The sequence below is a fragment of the Achroia grisella genome, unplaced genomic scaffold, assembly GCF_030625045.1.
Source record: "Achroia grisella isolate CSIRO2021 unplaced genomic scaffold, CSIRO_AGI_Agris_v1 utg487, whole genome shotgun sequence".
Lineage (NCBI taxonomy): Eukaryota > Metazoa > Arthropoda > Insecta > Lepidoptera > Pyralidae > Achroia > Achroia grisella.
This window is the reverse complement of record NW_026712891.1, coordinates 377,607-396,259: the sequence shown is the minus strand read 5'-3', so window position 1 is coordinate 396,259 and position 18,653 is coordinate 377,607. Positions and strand designations below refer to the sequence as shown.

The 18,653-nt window shown below is 31.2% G+C and overlaps 1 protein-coding gene across 1 annotated transcript; it reads left to right on the top strand.

The window, feature by feature from the left end:
* LOC131845902 (serine/arginine repetitive matrix protein 1-like) lies at positions 1-17,951 on the top strand. Its single transcript, XM_059195054.1, has 5 exons — positions 1-218; positions 13,143-13,313; positions 13,455-14,287; positions 15,526-15,670; positions 16,581-17,951. The coding sequence occupies exons 2-5, from the start codon at positions 13,154-13,156 to the stop codon at positions 16,709-16,711; spliced, it is 1,269 nt and encodes a 422-aa protein (XP_059051037.1). The 5' UTR covers positions 1-218; positions 13,143-13,153; the 3' UTR covers positions 16,712-17,951.
* The last annotated feature ends 702 nt before the right edge of the window (positions 17,952-18,653 follow it).

The following is an 18,653-nucleotide window of genomic DNA, read 5'->3' as shown; positions in this document are numbered from 1 at the left end:
TTGAAGCGAACGCTACCTCGAGCGTGGTACAATATACAGCGTCTGGTTTTGACGAGAGTGCATTTGAAACATCGCGATCGATATTCCGTGTATTTAGTGCAGTGAACAATGGTTTTGTTTTTAGAAATAAATTATTGAAAAAATAACCAAAATGATCAAGATTTAATTTATGCCTAATCATCACCTATTGTCCGGATAAATTAAGTCTCCTTGTGAAGGTAAGCAAATAAATATGGTAAAACATTTAAGCCTGCAATTAAGTTTACATAATTTATTTATATATGTTAATAGTTAAGAGAATACTATTATTATTACTATTACTCTGTTATTTTTAATACAACATATATAAATACTTTACATTAATAAATAAAATGATAAAATAATAATAAATATAGTTGTATACATAGGTATAGGTATTGTGTATTAAGTCATTCAAATTATTTAGTTTAATTTCTTACCAATTGTAGGTACTTTTTACATCGAAATTAGGATAATACGTACATAAACTACAATATATACTTATCAATATGTAAATACCAGTAACGGAAAAGTCTGACAGCCTGAAAAGTGTTACTGAGCAGAAATATCGTACAGTTGCGTAATTTCTTAAATTTACCAAATGAATTTCTATGTAATCTATATTCTGAGTAAATCAACTGGAAAGGTGATAAACAAAATGTATAAAAACGGAACGTTTGCAACGTTGCACCGTCCGAGGGTTTACTTCCCCACGTACTATAAACCCCTCGCCTATCACACTCCGGCAGACGTAATTGCAAAAATTTATAAACAGTCCAATTAACTTCTATCTTGAACGACACAAAGGCTATATTGACTTAGCATTATAGATCCAGTAAAATTGTAGATTCGCCGCCGCCGTGCATTCATCCCACATCCCTCTTTTATTACGTATACCGTATGCACACCGCGGTACTATTGTGACTCGCAATCCATTAGACGATTAAACCATCTCATTGTTATCAAACATATTGTTATGTAAATAATCGGTCGCAAGTTGGTTAATATATCTATACTAGAATATACAGTTATATGATATTCAAACCACAATTTCATCTGTTAAACAATTTAATACCTACTTAAATAAAAATATGTGTAAAGATCACAAAAATTATCACTTATTTACATAAATGCATGCATATCTAGGCCCAAATGTAACCTTTGCCATTTAAAACATAATAAACAACAACGCCTAATTCAAATAATAACCGTTATATTAAACGGTTGGAACGATTCGAATAATAACGTATGATGAACTTTCTGAGTCATTTTATTCGACCTGCTAATATCGCTTCCAAAAACTTAAGTAGCCGCTCACTTCTCCTAAGATGGCAAGTGTAGCATCATTATTTCAGATTGAAACGGTCTAAATAAGGACTAACAAAGTGGGTTCTTCGGATTAGAAGAACAAATCTGCAATATTTTACCATTAATATTCTCTAAATCACCTATATTAAAATAGTATATATATACTATCGACCGTGTTAATTTCATTGTTCCAAATATATAATTTTAGATTGCTTCTTCGTAAAAAGCCATCTAAAAATAATTAAAAATTTGGTCCAAATTAGTAAAAACATTATTCGGCCAACTAAATAAAGCACTTCTATTCAAACTGTGTAGGTAAAAACTGTTAAAATTAGTAAATATCACGTAGCATACAATATAGTAACGTTAAATTAAAATCCTTAATTGAAATAATACTTGGTGGCAATAAAACCAAAAGTCCTATCTGTGCAAGACCAATATGTTAGGATTAGTTAATTCTAAGGCATTGGTCTTACACTAAAAGTCAATATTTTGTGATTAAAAGGTAACAGTCCTACTGTTACCTTTTTTATTTATTTATTAAATTATACCGGTGCATAAAATCTTTGGGATGGCATATATGTAATTTAAACTTCATTAGTCTTTACAACAATAACTATATAATTTGCGAATGAACTCACTGTTCGCTGCAGTATAAAAAAAATAGTAAAAATTGAGAAATCAAAATTATATATGAGATTATGTCCTTTCTATATATGTACTTATAAATTATAGCGTATGAAGTAGTTAAGAACCTACATATATCATTTATATAATCTAGGATTGAGTTACCATTTTTTATAGAAATGTCATTCCATAACAATTCGATGATGATCAAACGTGTTTATCTATATGGAGCTTGAGAATTATAGCATTCTATTTGTACATTGAATTGTGATTTAAAAGTCCTTGATTATAATATTATAATAAGCAATTGCGAGACTGTATTTTGGTATTAGCTTCCTTTCAATATAAGGTTCACCTTTCACGGTGTTGTTTAATTTATGCAGTCACGCGAACTTTTGTGCTCTTCAGTTGAATTATAATGCAATATATAAAGGACTCCAAATATGTTCACAAATTACCAATGCATTGTTAATAACATCCTTTATAATAAAAAACCCTGTTTGTTTTTTATATTGGTAGTAGAGCTTTATATGTAATGAAGTTAGTTTAGTAACGATAAGCAAATTAAATTAATAATTAATTGTCAGTGCCTACTTAGCATCAGGCTCATCGGATGCTGCTTAATTATTACTTTCATTCATATAATAATATAATTTTTAAATCTTGTTGAGTCATTTTAAAATGGCACTCAAAAAGACCTTACCCTCTCATATTTTCACAAATTCTCTGACAAAACAATAATAACATAATGTATACAGAATCTAGTTTCTTATACATTATATAGTTTCTTCCTATGACTGTAACATTATACATGCTCAGAAATAATGTTAAACATATATGGACATAAACATGATGTAGTGGTATAATTCCGGGTCTCCCACGCCTGATAATGACCACGGACAATGCCATCTTTGAGTAACGGACCGGCCTGAGAAGAGCCCTTGTAGATCACATTGCTGAATAGATGAACTATGATCTGATGATAATCTGAATTCTCTCTATGTATTAAGAATAATCATTCTATACTGGAAGAGTAGTTTTACTATTGTAAGATCAGATGAAATAAACACATAAAGACAGAATTAGTCATTTATACCTTGAGGGAAGGTTATTAGCGAAATTTTGTAATAACTACGTCTCACTAGTACGTCTACGAATATGTCTGTATGATATTTATAAATGAGATAATTTCGGTGAAAGTTTTTAAACCATAGTACACCAAAATAGCTATAAGAACCCAGCTATAATACAAGTTTGAATGAAACATGCATGACATTTAAAAATGCCATTTCTTTACACACTTCAAGTCTTTATCATATATTGTAACTGAATTCGACTCTGTCTGAAGCATTTCATATCGTCTCGTTATGACCTATGTAGGCAGGTACTTTTACTGTTGCGAAACCTTGAATGGTGTCCCACATACGACGTCGCGGCGAAACTTAATCGTCAGCCATCCATCCATCAGCCGCATCGGTTCGACCCACTCTCTTGTTAGTCTTCTACCGTATTATATGTACTTACCATAATCTTCACTCAGACTATACTTATAAAATCGTTTTCTTGATAGAATTTCAAAGGTTTATAAATTTTGGAATACAGGTTTATTCTTAAAGTACGCGTATCCGAATCCGATAATCTTTATTTATGAAAATTTACCTCTGCGATGGAAAATTAAATCAATCAATACATTTATAAAGTACATTTCGCATCGTCAGCGGAACCTACACGTGGAAGATTTGGTAACTGACGGGCAACTTAGTACACAAGACTTACACTAAAAATACTAATTATTTTGATTATTCTTTGTATTGTTCACGTATCACCCGCAGAAAAAAAAAATCTATTTAACGGCACCACACGAGAAACATATTTTTTTAGTACGTATAGTTTTTAATTTCATTGCTAAAGCTTATAAGGGTCTTTGTTATCAAATAAGTAATATTTAACTTTCGTTGAGGTCGAGAATTTGTTGGAACAAAGTTCTATGCAAGTCAGTGCTTACGTGTAATACGTTTCATCAATTTTATAGAATAGAAACTCGAACCCATACCGACCTTCAAACATCTATTTTGACCGCAAAAAGTACTAACTACATAGTAATTAATTATTCTATACATATTCATAACAAAATTCTTAGAAAGACGAATAAAAAGAGCGCTGTACAACATTTTAAAAGGCCATATTTTATACTTTCCGCGTTACTAATTAACGTTTAATCCACTACAATGAGTAATAAAATAATTTTATGAAATTACAATTTTATAAACCACGTACCTATTGTATTTAAATTTAAATACAATAGCTGAAAACAGTTGTATTTAAAATTAGATCTTAGTTTAACAGTCAACATTTATTGAAGTTTTTGTCCACAATAATGAATAGACAGTTTAGTTACGGCTGTATCAGTATCCATCTTGTTTTTCTGTTCTTTTCGTAACAATGCTACATGTCTTTTATTTCTATATGGTATGAACTTCGTTTAATAGAGCTTAATAATTGATGTTCCTCAATAAATATTGCGTTTACGTCATGCTCAGTATATATGTATGACTAGGTATTTTCTATTATTCTCTACTTTACTTAATTACGTTTGTTCCTACTTATCAAGTTCTCTGACTACATCTATTATGCACTAAAATTCAATAATTAAATAAATGACAGATATGTTCCTTCGATTAAAATAAATGTTTTTACACTACTGCTTAAATAAGGCAACTGTCACTTTGTTTTTCCAAATTCTGAGGATTTTTTTTTATATAATCGAAATAGGATACATTAGAAATCATGTTAAAATGTATCCTTAATACCATTGTTTCTAGTTTTGAAATGAATACAAATAATTACAGAAATATATGACATTTAACTAAATCTTCGCGAAAACCATAAACGGCACGTCCAATATCATCAGGGCGAGGCTAAACCATCGAACATAAACCATATTAATATGATTAGATCATGTATCAATTTGCGTCAAATTCGTGTATGTATTAAAAGTGTGTGTATATACTTACAGTTAGTTCTAGTTTAGAATTTAAAATAATATATTATAAAATAAAGATTATTATTTAACATTATTTTAGGTTTATTTTTTCTAAATTTAATATATCGTTCTAGTTACATACTAAATTTAATACAATTTCGAAATATGTTCGATGAGTAGGTAATAGTAGGTAGTAGTAGGTATTAATGAAATAATGAAACCAGAACAGAAACAATTTCTCATAAGAAAGAAATTTAATAAATGAGGCCACGCTACATAATAATAGTAAGAGCGAGAAGTAATTTCCCAGATTCATTTGATGGGATCAAATCTAGAACAGCGCATTTTAATTCTGCTGTAAAATAAAGTTGCATAATGGACAATTACAAATCATTGCTGTTTAATTATGCCTTATAAGTTGTAAAGAAAAATAAATAATTATAAATTAAATAATATTGGTATATGAGGGCGTTAGTAAGACGAAGACAAAAGCTTTGTCGGCTTTTTTTTATTGAGGGTTTTGGTCTATTGTCAGTTGTTAAGACCTGTAACACTACAACCTATAGAGATATATTTCAAAGATGGTCGCCCTTTTTCAAAGTTCGATACTTAGGTCCTTCAGGAACAAGAATTGAAGGATATTCTTAGGAACGATGGTTTTTATCTTCTCAGGATATAGTGTATACTTTCGAAAGGAGATATTTCGGTTAAGCATGAGAAGGCTAAAACCACATAGGATGTGTAGTGGCGTTTACTCTTCTGCTTGGCAAAATCTGCAAATTGTGCAAGACTTTTTATTGACTTAGTTGTCTTGAAACTTTATAATTACAAATTAATTGTTATTTGGTATGTAGAACGTTAATGTCTGTATTATTTACTCATATATGATTTCTTTAGTTACAGAAGCAGTGTAGTTTTTTCTTACATCATACCAGCTGCCTACAGAACTAAACAGGCAGGTTTAGCGCTGCTGGCAGCTGCAATATAGAATAGAATAGAGACGAAATAATTAGAAATTCGTCTAGGAATCAGTTAACTGACTGAAATTATCACGTTAGTTTTGTACCAACTTAGAATGGTGTTTCGGTTTATTTTTTATTTTAAAAATTACGCAGATGTATGTATATGAAATAGTATTAGAACATTGGTGAATGTAAGTTCAAATATACATCATAAAAATATCAAACTCGTCGTCAAGTACGAATACCTAACCTAGGATATAATTTCAATATTTTCTAATAATATTAGTGAATAAACAATTAATATAGGCAAAATGCCTAATGTATGAAATAGAAATAATAGATTACGAGTTTCGTAAAACATATACTGTACTTTATGAAATAGTATAATAGAATGACTATTTCATTTTGAAGCACTACTCTTGTTGAAGTATTTGTTTAAAGTAACGCACAGTTCAAGGTGTTTGCGCCACAAACAGTCTATATATAGGAGACGCGGGTCACATTCCTTAGGCCTATTGTGCCACTGTCGCTTTCGTAGTTATGCATAAATCTCAGTTTCGTTAATATGTGTGGGCGCAACACAGGCACGGACCCGTTACAAAATATACTTACTATAAATTCCTTTAGGCACACAATACACATTTTTATTTTACATTTTACAATATACGACTTCTTTAAACAACATTTTTACTCTATTATTCTAATAGTAGTCGAATAATTGATCTGTCTGTCTATTTTCGTGTCATATGGGGTAAATAGATAGAACCTAATGTCGTCACATAGTTGCTACTTCGTCCACTTCTCTAAGATTGCCATGATGGTAGTATAATTACATAGGATATGATAAGCAATACCGCAAATGTAATGTATACTTAAATATTTTTTTCTGTAGTAATGATTAAATCTAATGGATGCCTCCTACCTATCTGACCATATCGAACACCATGCAACCAACTCCTTTTTATTCCCTATTCATTTCTTTGCAAGACTGAACGGAACTGTACTTACGTAACGGTATATATGGATTCTATAGAATTTTTATGATAGACATTTTACATAGTTCCTCATTTTTTTAAATATTTTACATACAGAATAGAAATAACTAACTTATGACTAGTTCAGCCTGCGACTTCTTACCAGGGCACCATGTTATTCGCAATAACAATAGGAACCATTTGAAATAAATACACAAATTTTTAAATAAAGTCTATTAATTACCAGTTATTAAATACCAATTGCAGTTTCACTATCATAAATTTGTGAAATTCTACGTAAATCACTTTAAGCATTTTAGAGATTACCGCAAACAGATAAACAGATAAATATACTAGCAATCTTTGACTTAGTGTCTATTTAGTTGATAAAATCCCCCAATAATAGTTTTTCCCATATATCTTTATAGACAGCAATCAGGAACTTTTATATTTTATGTATAGATTATTGTTTTAATGTCGCCATAATAATACGTTACTCGATTTACATAGAGTTTACATACGAGTACATGTTCCAAACTTTACTTCAAATGACAATTTTGTTGTAAGGATCATGCTAATAAATAAATAACCCTAGACGATTAACACAGCGCCATCTAGTCGCACGGTAAGCAGAGCTTCAAGATATAATACTTATATAGTTTTTTGTAAATTTATACGTACCTAATACACATTGAAACAAATAATCATAAATACAAATATTTTCACCGTACGAGAAATTAAACCTGCGACCATTGGAAGTAAAGCGGTGTGTTAAACTGCTAGACCACTCAGGTCGTCAAAGTATAAGTAGTAATAATACTACCACAATTTAGTGGAGCAATAAAATATTTTTTTACAAGAGTGTTAACAGAAGTGTTCAAAATAACATAATAATAATAAATATTTTTTCTATTCTCATTTATTTTATTAAAGTATTTTTATGACGTAATTTTTATGGATATGAGTGAATATTATTGATAAGTGAATATTATAAAAAAGAACATTATTATTATGTAATAATAATGTTCTTTTTTATAATATTCACTATATATCTCCCACTCGATCACTACCACGTCTATATAACATATTTAGCAACAGTGAGTATTTAGATAAAATAATAATAAACAACCTTCCTTCTGATCACTGTGGTCAAATAGTTATTTTTCCAAATCACTTAAACAAAATTGGGAAAATTAATTTATTAAAAAGAGACTTGACTAGTTATAAGATAAATATATAAGTAGGTATGTACCTACTTATTTAAACTATGTGTGTGTACTCGAAATACTTATTTAGTAAGTATTTCAAACGTTTATGTCTATCCATTTTACTCTATTTATGTATATCTATAGAGTGCCGTCCTGACCACTTGAACATCCATAATATGAACAACAGCTACCACTTGAGTTCAAAGCTGCCCCGAACAGTCGTTGCACCCTCTCAACAAATTTTATGAATACTACTCGTACTTTCAATGTTATCGTATATTTTAGATAGGGGATTCATTCCCCGGGGATGCTGACAGTAGAATATTTGGTTGTATTTTGAGCATGCTAGCAATTAGTATTATACGTATAATTTAAACCGGTTTGCGTAAGTAGTTTTATAACTAAATATTACCATAAAACACAAATTTTATGGTATCGTGGTGTAGCTTATTATTTAAATAAAAAATTGCAACTCTACTTAAATTAAAAATAAGAGGAAGGACTTAATGGGACTGAGTTTTTAGGTAAACATTACCTCTGTTCCTTTAGCTATACAAAGCTGATAATTCTCTTGTGGTCCTATATAAATTTGATCTAGATCTGACCAGTAGTTTTTGTGTTAATAATGCGATTGAAATTATTTTGTTGTGACCAGACTACGGTATTATTATTTCACTTCCGGTCTAAACGCATACTTTCCAATCTGTAACAGAAAAATCTGATCAGAGTACAACGTATAGGTACATTGCGTGGGAGTTAGGAGTAGACTTGTTGCTCCCAATAGATACAATGATGTTGTAGCTTTGCTAAAAAATGAGAAAATCGCTTATTAACGCCATTGTGTAGATCACATCTTTGTGATCTGACTTAAACATCACAACAACACACAACTGCGACTAAAATATAAATGTACAAAGTGAAATAAGATTTCTTTTTATAAATTGCATACCTACCAATTTTGCTATACGGCTTAAAAGATAAGACTAAATAAATTAATATTGATTATAGCAATGTTGTTATGGTATGAAGTGATAACCTGACATATGGCTTGCCTAGAAAGTATAGATTTGACACAAGTTAGGTGTCGATAGTACAATATCACCGACGATTTCCCAAGTCTTCGGCTACTTTTTTGAGATGAAGGACAGCCTATATTTGTTTGGGATTCTTGGTCTTTCAGGTTAAATTTCATTAAATAGATTATAGCGGATATTTATAGTTCAAACAGAGATACTCTGTTTCGCATATATAATAATAGTATGAATTCAATAATTGTCTTATATTCAAACCATAGCAAAACATCCTCAGTGACCTAATTATGTACATGCAAATGACTTGTTTTATTAGCAATATAGCCATTGATGAGCTCGTATGGTACCTAACTCAGACTTGGCTAGCTAGTTACGTGTTGTCATTTAACCAGGCTGTTTAGGGTATAGGAATGATAGGCTAACGACAAAACGAGGCGCCGGAAGAGCACTGACCACTGCGCCACGATACCGCCAAATTTAGCTCACAACGGGACTACCAGAAAATTAATGTCAGTTTCCAACATAAATGTGTGTGTTATTGCAAATTGTACAGCCTTTATTGCAGTATTGTGGAGTTATAGATTTTTTATATCTTAACATTTTTACCTTCTATGATCAGTACTGAAATTTAATTGTTGAACTACCAAACTAATTTTGATAGTATGCTTGAGTTTAAGTTACAATTAATACTTAAGTTAAGATTTATAATGCATGTGTCTAATAAAACTACATATGAAATAAAAAAAAACACAACAAATAACAACAAGAAATTGATGTGGGTCATAAGTTTGTCTCACAATAACAGTCTACAAGGTAACTTAAATTTATTGAAAGTTTTGTTGAGTAACTAATCTAATCATACTGTGACTTCAATCCTGTTCCTAGAATAGTTAAATGATACAAATATTACCTTTCACTACTACACACTATTACACTATTACACACTACCTTTAATCCTCAAATTTAGCAACCAATCACCAATACTAGAAAAAGAAATTTTATATTCAGACCCATATCCAACAGAGTACGATAATAATAAAATAATAGCTCTGTCTATTTTTGATTTGATATCCTAGGCTTGCTAAAAATAACCTTTACGTATATAAACACAGATAGGAACATTTTTATTTCAGTTAGGGTCCTGCAACGTAAGTTTTTCCGTTAATATTGATGAAAACTTCCCCCAGTGCAATCGATATCCGACGCATCTATCGAATATAAAGATCGTCTTTTCACAGAACATCGGCATTTAATTACACGCCAATGTCCACAGATCCCTGTTTCCTCGGAAATTAATGTGCGTTGTGCGGTCGACATCCATGCCCCCCTAAGAATTAATAACCATTACTTAACTTTATTGGCTTTTTACATTGTTAACGTTAACAGTTCCTAGCACATAAAAATAGGGTATTATCTAAGCAACTGATTAACAAATAATTACTAATGTGCAGAATTAAATATCATAATCTAGTATATTTTTCATATTATTACTATTCAATCATAAATTAGAAATCACGAATTTCTAATAGACTACACATTTTGCTATTTGCTTTTGAGGTTGCAAATTATTATGACAGATATTGATTTCTTAAATTTTTTCAATCACAATATCAGTTTAAATAATAATCAGGACGCTTCAGCAAGAATATATTTGTTTAAAAAACGTACAAATTGCTATAAACACATATAATTTCAACATTCGCATATACTTCTACTAACAATTAGCTGTCTCTTAGCAAACATCTAATTCCAGGTTATATTATTATAGACGGTTTATGTGTATGTACCTATATAATAATGTCAAATTTAATTAAGGTCAGTTCAGATTTCCTGTAAAAAGATAAGAATATTTAGATAACATTTTTACATTTGTAATATTTTATTATGTATACATATTTACATCAACGTGTTTTTAATTCAACTTTGGACTAGTCCATTTCTAGGCTTAATTCTATAGGTCATTATTATATAGCGTATTGTGATATTTAACACTACCTTAACATGAATATATAAACTTTATCAACTTTAGAAGTGGAACGAAATAATGGATTGGTTGGATTACGACATTAACAATAAAATGTAATTTCCGTACATGCACGTTCTTCACGATTCTCCACAGTTCACAGAAAAATCATGCTATGCGGCTCATAAATCTATGATAACAGTTGGTAAAATAAAAGTATTTAGTATGGAGAGCGCAGTTGCCGAACGGATATCCGCAACGGTACAAGTAGCAGCGATGGCCGCGCTGGCGGACTTCGACACGCATCGTCTGTTGACACCGCCAGTCTCACTAATTAAACATTGTTGTCACTAGTCAGGAATTTGTGTAACTATCTACTATACTGTTATTACTAACTTTACTATGACATCCTAATATTTAGGCTTCACACACCGTTCTGTTAGAAACAAAAATTGTGGTTTTCTATTTTCCAGATGATAGTAATTATTCGATATCGTTGTAAAATTAAAAGTAATTAGACTTGATTTTAAATATATACTTATGGCATTCTCATGGTGGAATAGATTGTGATTTTCGATCTTATTTCCAATAACACTCTTGTTCTTTGTATATGATATGTCTATAATCTTTAACTTTTGCTGACGTTGCTGGTATACTTGTACCATATTAATTTTGCTCCAGTAGTAATCTTTTTTTTATTAAACAGTATTAATAGCCATATACTTGTTCTCAAAAATGCTCATCAAACTTTCTATTATTATACGTATTCTTAAATAAAGAAAATAATGTGTGTTCAATACTATTATAGATCACTACTACTTGTCTACTATTATAATAATTCTAAAATTTTATCACTTGACCCAAGTTATTGAATTTAGAACACCATGACCACCGGACGTTGGCTATTTACCGAACTAATCCCACGCTGTGTAGGTGTCAGTAATATGGAGACTGCATGTATCATACAAGATTTATCCTTAAGTATCTGAATACTTAAATAATTATACTGCCGACCGCTACCATTTAATAAAGCGGTTGATCTTGAGGATATAGTTCTGAATGGTCTTAAACTATAATAACAACATTGCCTTGTAATGACAAGTGGGTCCTATATTTAGCGGTGCGTGATAATTTGGGTTATTACACTCGAGCTGCGCATCTTCTGATGGTTACTTGGTGCTGTACCGTCTAACATCTGACGGTATCAATTATTTACAGTAATATTTTAACAGTTGTGCTATATAACTGTTTACGGAATATTGTATGCTTCGATATATCGAATTTCATTTTTATATTTATTTCAAATAATAATATATAGATTTATAGCTAATGGGTAGGATCAATTTAAAATTTCAATCAAGGCTCAATTGAAAAATATTTGTTTCCCGCCATTGTTTGTGCAAGCCCATGTTCATAACAGGAATGAATTTTCATTATATTAAGTATTCCGGTTATTTTAACAAATAAAATTATATCAGGAAGCAGTTCAGTAAATTCAGAAAGTATTTTCATTTGCCACCACTTTGCACTTGTGCCTTTATGAGGAGAAACAGTAACTACATATTACTTTATCTAAGTCATATATCATCATCATTATTACATAGTATAAAACAAAGTCGCTGTCGTTGTCTGTCCGTCCCTAGGTATGGTTAAATCTTTAAAACTACTCAACAGATTTTGAAGCAGTTTTTAATAGATATAGTGATTCAAGAGGAAGATTTATATATATACCTAATATATGTACAGCCGTGCGAAGACGGGGCGATTAGGTAGTAACATATAAGTTATTATATTTAAATTATATATAATATATATAATTTAATATAATCGTTTTTAAGCCCAGTAGTAGCAATGTTCACATCTACTAATAATAATTAGTTGCAATTATCCTAAGTATTGAAATATTTACCGTATTTATTCACATGCATATAGTAAAAAACGGTTATTTAAATATTACAAACAGAAACTCCAATTTTATTTATATATACAGTTTATACCTAGTAGAATTTTGAAAGAAAAATTAATGTTATTAATCATAACTGAGTTATTTTTCTGGTTAATTCCACAGTTGACTTTGTAATGGGGGCACCAGCATGGGCCTCGCGTGGTGCCAGCGACCGACCGCGACTCCTGCGCATGACCCCACTACGTCACAGCTTCGCAGCGCCTGCATCGCCGCCAGCACAGCCACCTCCGCGCACGCATGATTACGCTTCCGACGTAGACACTAATAAGAAAGGTAACTATGTGTGTACACTTTATTCTCATTTCCTGTTTATCTACTGCCTTATACAAACATTTGTTTCCAATATTCAATCATTATCACATATTTTGTAGCTAGTTTAGAAAGTTTTCTCACAGAATACTTTTCAAATTACAGAAGATAGCTGGAACGCAAATTTGTCACAAAGATGGCGTAAGCTACGACGTCGTTGTTCGCGACTACGGCCTGGTTCTGGAAACCGGGAAGCGAGTCCTGTTAGATGTTCACCATCGCCTCCCAGACCTCCGCCACATTGTTCCCCTGCGCCACCGTCCAAGTTGTCGTTTCGACATCGCGGCAAAGTGTACACCACTGCGTCACTGCGGGTCACCAGCGGAGCACCGGACTTACTACGTGCCCTTGGCAAGTTAGGGGGTGGTTTGCGTCGACGAGCTCTATCTGCTCACGATGTTCTAGCACCACCTCCACAACAACCAGCTACTTTCTATGTTCCTAGTCCTACTGGTACAATAAGACAACCATCTTCCCCCTCTCCACCGAGACAAAGTGCCACATTACGACGAAGGTGTAGCTCTCCGAACGTTTATAGAACTAAAGCTACAACTGCACCAAGAGATCGTGCTCCATTGATAGATCAAGATGACGAAAATCGAGACTTAGTCGATTACAACTATTTACCAGAAAGACGAAAAAATAATTCTGAAAGTAGAAGCCGTCGTCCCTATAGTGAAAACGTTGAACTGGACATGCCCCCATATAGAAATGGATATAATAGACTGCCTCCTGATACCCAGAATCTATGGGAAGAACCTTACCGGCTGCCTCGTGTTCAAGCACGGCAAGAACCTCTGCAGCAGCTGCGTAATTGTGTCGCTGAATTACGAGTGAGTGCGACCCCTAGAACACCCCGCCCGCCACCTGCTCCACCATCGTCACAACAAGCTAAACGACCACCTGCACCCGAGCCAAGGGATGTGCACACATTTGAGGTATCTATTTGTCATTTTTATTTTTTTCTACTATCTACCCTACCTACTAATTTACTACCTACCTGATTGAAAGTGAAAAACCAAAACAACATGCAAAATTGTAAAATATTTGTTATAGATCAAGTATATAACAAGAATTGGAAATCAAATATTAATTATAGGCAGATATACCTTGTCTTGAAGTTACTACTGTGTAATATTCTGTAACTGTGATATTCAATCCATATTTAATTATATATACAATTTATAACCGATACATAACTGAATTATGTTGTTAAAATGATACTAAGCACATAACCTATTCATTATATCTAATGAGCAAATTTTATTAATTATATAAAATTTGCTATATGTACCTATGTTATTAGCTGAATAAAATTGTTACACACGATGTCATGAATTCTATAAAAATTGAGATTTACATGTGCTAGTTTATTGTGTTACATAGAGGGACATGAACCTTACGATGAATAATCAATGAATGTATTAATGAAATGTAATGAATGAATAATTAGACAAATGATAATTAAGTACTACCTATGCATAAATACACACTTAGGTAATATACATATACACTAATACAATGCATACATAATATATCGTATCATTAATTTTCCAGTTTGCTATGATTATACAAATCCTTGTGCATATACCTCTCTCTTCTCTATTTCAGCGGGCAGTAGGTTGCTTTACATGTTGTTATTCAAACTCAAATTCAAAATTATTTATTATCATTATTCCTTTCGGCCTCTTGTGCACGTCATATTTTTTATTACTATCTCTACCATCCAATTCGGTTAGCTACTTCAGTTGAGAAGAACTGACAACAAATACCATTTAAGTAGTATATATATCTAACATACTTAAATTATAAAATTCCTTATCTGAACAACTAACGTCATATACGCCATAACGTCCTCTGCCAAAATTAATCTTTCACAATTTAATAGGCTAATTATTCAATAAGTGTTTCTTAATACTATTTTTTATTTATTTAAATATGTTTTAATATGATATTATACAATTTAATTTTCATTCCCATAAAAGACCTTATTAACTTTATATAAGTATCTATTGTAGTTGATGGTTATTACTTTATACCAGATGGTATAAAGTAACATCGTATTTTCTATTAAATTCACAATAAATATATATTATATAAAATCCATTAATTAAGATCAATATATAGGTATTATTATATAATTTATTAACGCTTATATTATATTTTGTGATTTCAGGTGCGCTTTACGAAGTCGGCGGGTGGCAAGGGTCTCGGGTTCAGTATAGTAGGTGGTCGAGATTCTCCTAGAGGCGATATGGGAATATTTGTCAAGACTATATTTAATAACGGACAAGCGGCAGAATCTGGATTATTACGAGAAGGTTGGCTCAATCAATTACTATAAGCAATACATAAAACCAATTTCGTGGGTTAGAAAAAGTAAGTGATGAATCATTTGGAAGAAAAAAGAATGACAATGGTTTAGGGTTTTTATATATTTATTTTAAATAATTTATTATTCAATTACATATTTGAATATTCAACCTAAATATGTTTAAAATATATACTCAAATTATGTCATGTTATTAACTTCGTAGTACAATCTCTGAAATTGTTTTAGTTTTTGATAATATTGCAATAAAAACGGTCAGTATGATAATATATTTTAAAATGTCTGTTGTTAATTAATTTATACAAGAAACTCTGTTTATATATCATGCTATTTGCTACAAGGTGCATGTTCCATAATAAAAGTAACGGAGATAACACCTGCCCGTTACATTTATAACGGCTATTGTGCACCTGTCTTTGCTTTCTAGAAAAATCGAATTATTTGTAATTGTAGACATTTGTGTCTTTCAATTTAAACTTGTTGTAAAAAAGTTGCCAGTAATAAATTTACTAAAGAACACTATTTACTCACGATAAATGTGAAGTATACTTTGCAGTGTTAACATTACATTGTTGAATATTAATTCAATTAAACTCAAACGGCTAAACAGTCTTGTACATATACTGATGAAAAATAGCGCTCATCTCTTATTATTTAGGCAATATTTACTGAGTAATAACGGAATGGGGTTCCTTGCTTTGTTAAGGTTATAATCTGGTGAGATACTAATGACATATGGGGATATAACATTAAATCAGTCAGCCCATCATGATGAAATCAACAATATTATTCACAGTGTCGTCTTAACATTCTACATTGCAATGGGAATATGCTTGTTACTAGTAATAACCCTGATCTATAATGGAATGAATTTGAGTTAGAATCTAATCATGTTCCAGGTGACGAAATAGTGTCAGTGAATGGACGTGGAACGGCAGGGCTGACACACGGTGAAGCGATTAGGCTATTCAAAGACGTTCGCGCTGGACCAGTGTTGCTTCGTGTTGCACGGCGTTCCCCAACACGCTGACTGCCCTGCGCCTGCTGCGGCGACTCTCAGCCGATGCAGGCGCCTACATATCGCACCCACGATATCTACTCTACCATGTAACGCTTTTTTCATATATTTTTTCTTGATCAAAACAAAAATACATTTGACATATATGCAGGCAGTGAACTAAATGCGTTATTTATTAGTAATATATTAGTAATAAACGTAGATGCTACCACTTTCATAGACACAGAAATCAATGGATACTTGTAGGTGTGAAAATCTGATTATTAGGAAGAAATAGCAAATCCAGAAGGCATGAATTTCTCTTAAATAATGTTTCTCATTTTATAGCTTGATGTGAAACAGTAGTTTCATCTGACCGAGATAAAAAATCGATCTCCGTAAGTTAAAGTTAAAAAGTTAAAAGATTTGTGCGCTTATATATATATTTGCTTCATTTATTATATGTTTAATATCATAGTTTTATTTCATCTAATATTGTAACAATTCGACTGTTTTTCTGTACATGTAATGTTTTTAGACATTATGTGAATAATTTGATATAAATAAGATATCTGATCGGACATAATATTTAAAAAGTTGTGTTCAGGTGCATTATAAAACATTACGTTTTTACAAGAAATATTTTTTTAATAATTTACAAGTACACAGAAAATAATTATAGTTTCCGATAAAATATATCTGTGATATTGTAATTGAAAGCTAAATATATATTAAAATTATTATGTAAGGAAGCTAATTTATTTTTATATAAATTAGATTTAGTTGCTGTAATAAATATTTATATGTATATATGCAATAGTGACTATATGTACATGTATGATATAATATCGTATGACAAATACGTATACTGTACCTAAAAGCATTTCATATTTTTGTAATGATTATAGTACAATTAAAATAATTAACCAAATATTGCTTATGAAGTCTATAAGTGTGATCAACGTGAAACGCAATTCTATAAGGTGTTAACTAGACTAGTAGATTTCTAATTATTCTAGTGTGGAAAAGAGACTTAGGTATGCGAGAAAGAGCATAACAGAAAATATACAAGTCCAATTTATAATTCAAACACTGACAAGTTTGTCAAATAGAATTATAATATGAATTCAAATCCATTATAACAATTTTCTTAAAATAAAGATTGTAGTAGGTAAATAACGCCGAATCTGCTATTAAAACTTCCGTTGTGTTTTTACGTAGTAGTATATATCCATATTAGACAGTGCTTTCTTCTGTACTTTTGCACTATTAGAAAATATAAAGTTTTGAGGTTTTCTGAAGAATCGCAGAAGTTCACCATCTCCAGAGACAGTCGTTGTATGGTCACATGCATTCTTAAACGGCCTAACCTTCTGTAATTTAACAGGCCATAAATACAAAACAATAGTCACGTGTTGTCACTAAAAAATTAAGCATTACTAACATTCATCTAACTAGCTTTATAAATTAGACAAGATATTAAGAATTTTGACTAAGACTATAAAAATATTTTGTATTTTGTACATTATCACAATATTAGTTGTAAAGTAAACTAAATTTTGTAAATCGTGTATTGTTGTATATTTTCGTCACATTAAGAAAAAAACCCTAAAATATTTAGATAATACTGCTATATGGCGCATACACAATTTACTCAGGTAAGTACGTGTGAAAAAAATAGACGATTATACTGTACGCTTGGAACACAGAGTTAAATGTGTATAGATGTATCTAGGTAGATAAGTATTAAGAAAACTGAGCTATATCTTCTGATGTATTTATTGTATTGTATGTTAGGCTCTATTTTACGTTATTTAGCCTCACATTTGGCCCGTTATGCGTGTCGGGGCTATTTCTAATTAACCCAGTCGTTTTCCTATTATACATGAATCCATAGATATAATGCAAGTTGCCTGGTGAAAAGAAGTGTGACAAAAGTAGCTGACTATACCTGTGATTTTATATAGACAATCTT

Excerpts from the sequence above, each read along its gene's own strand:
- LOC131845902 (XM_059195054.1), top strand. The coding sequence starts at position 13,154 with ATGGGGGCACCAGCATGGGCCTCGCGTGGTGCCAGCGACCGACCGCGA. Across the intron at positions 14,288-15,525 it reads GGGATGTGCACACATTTGAG|GTGCGCTTTACGAAGTCGGC; the intron begins GTATCTATTTGT and ends TTGTGATTTCAG. Across the intron at positions 15,671-16,580 it reads ATCTGGATTATTACGAGAAG|GTGACGAAATAGTGTCAGTG; the intron begins GTTGGCTCAATC and ends ATCATGTTCCAG.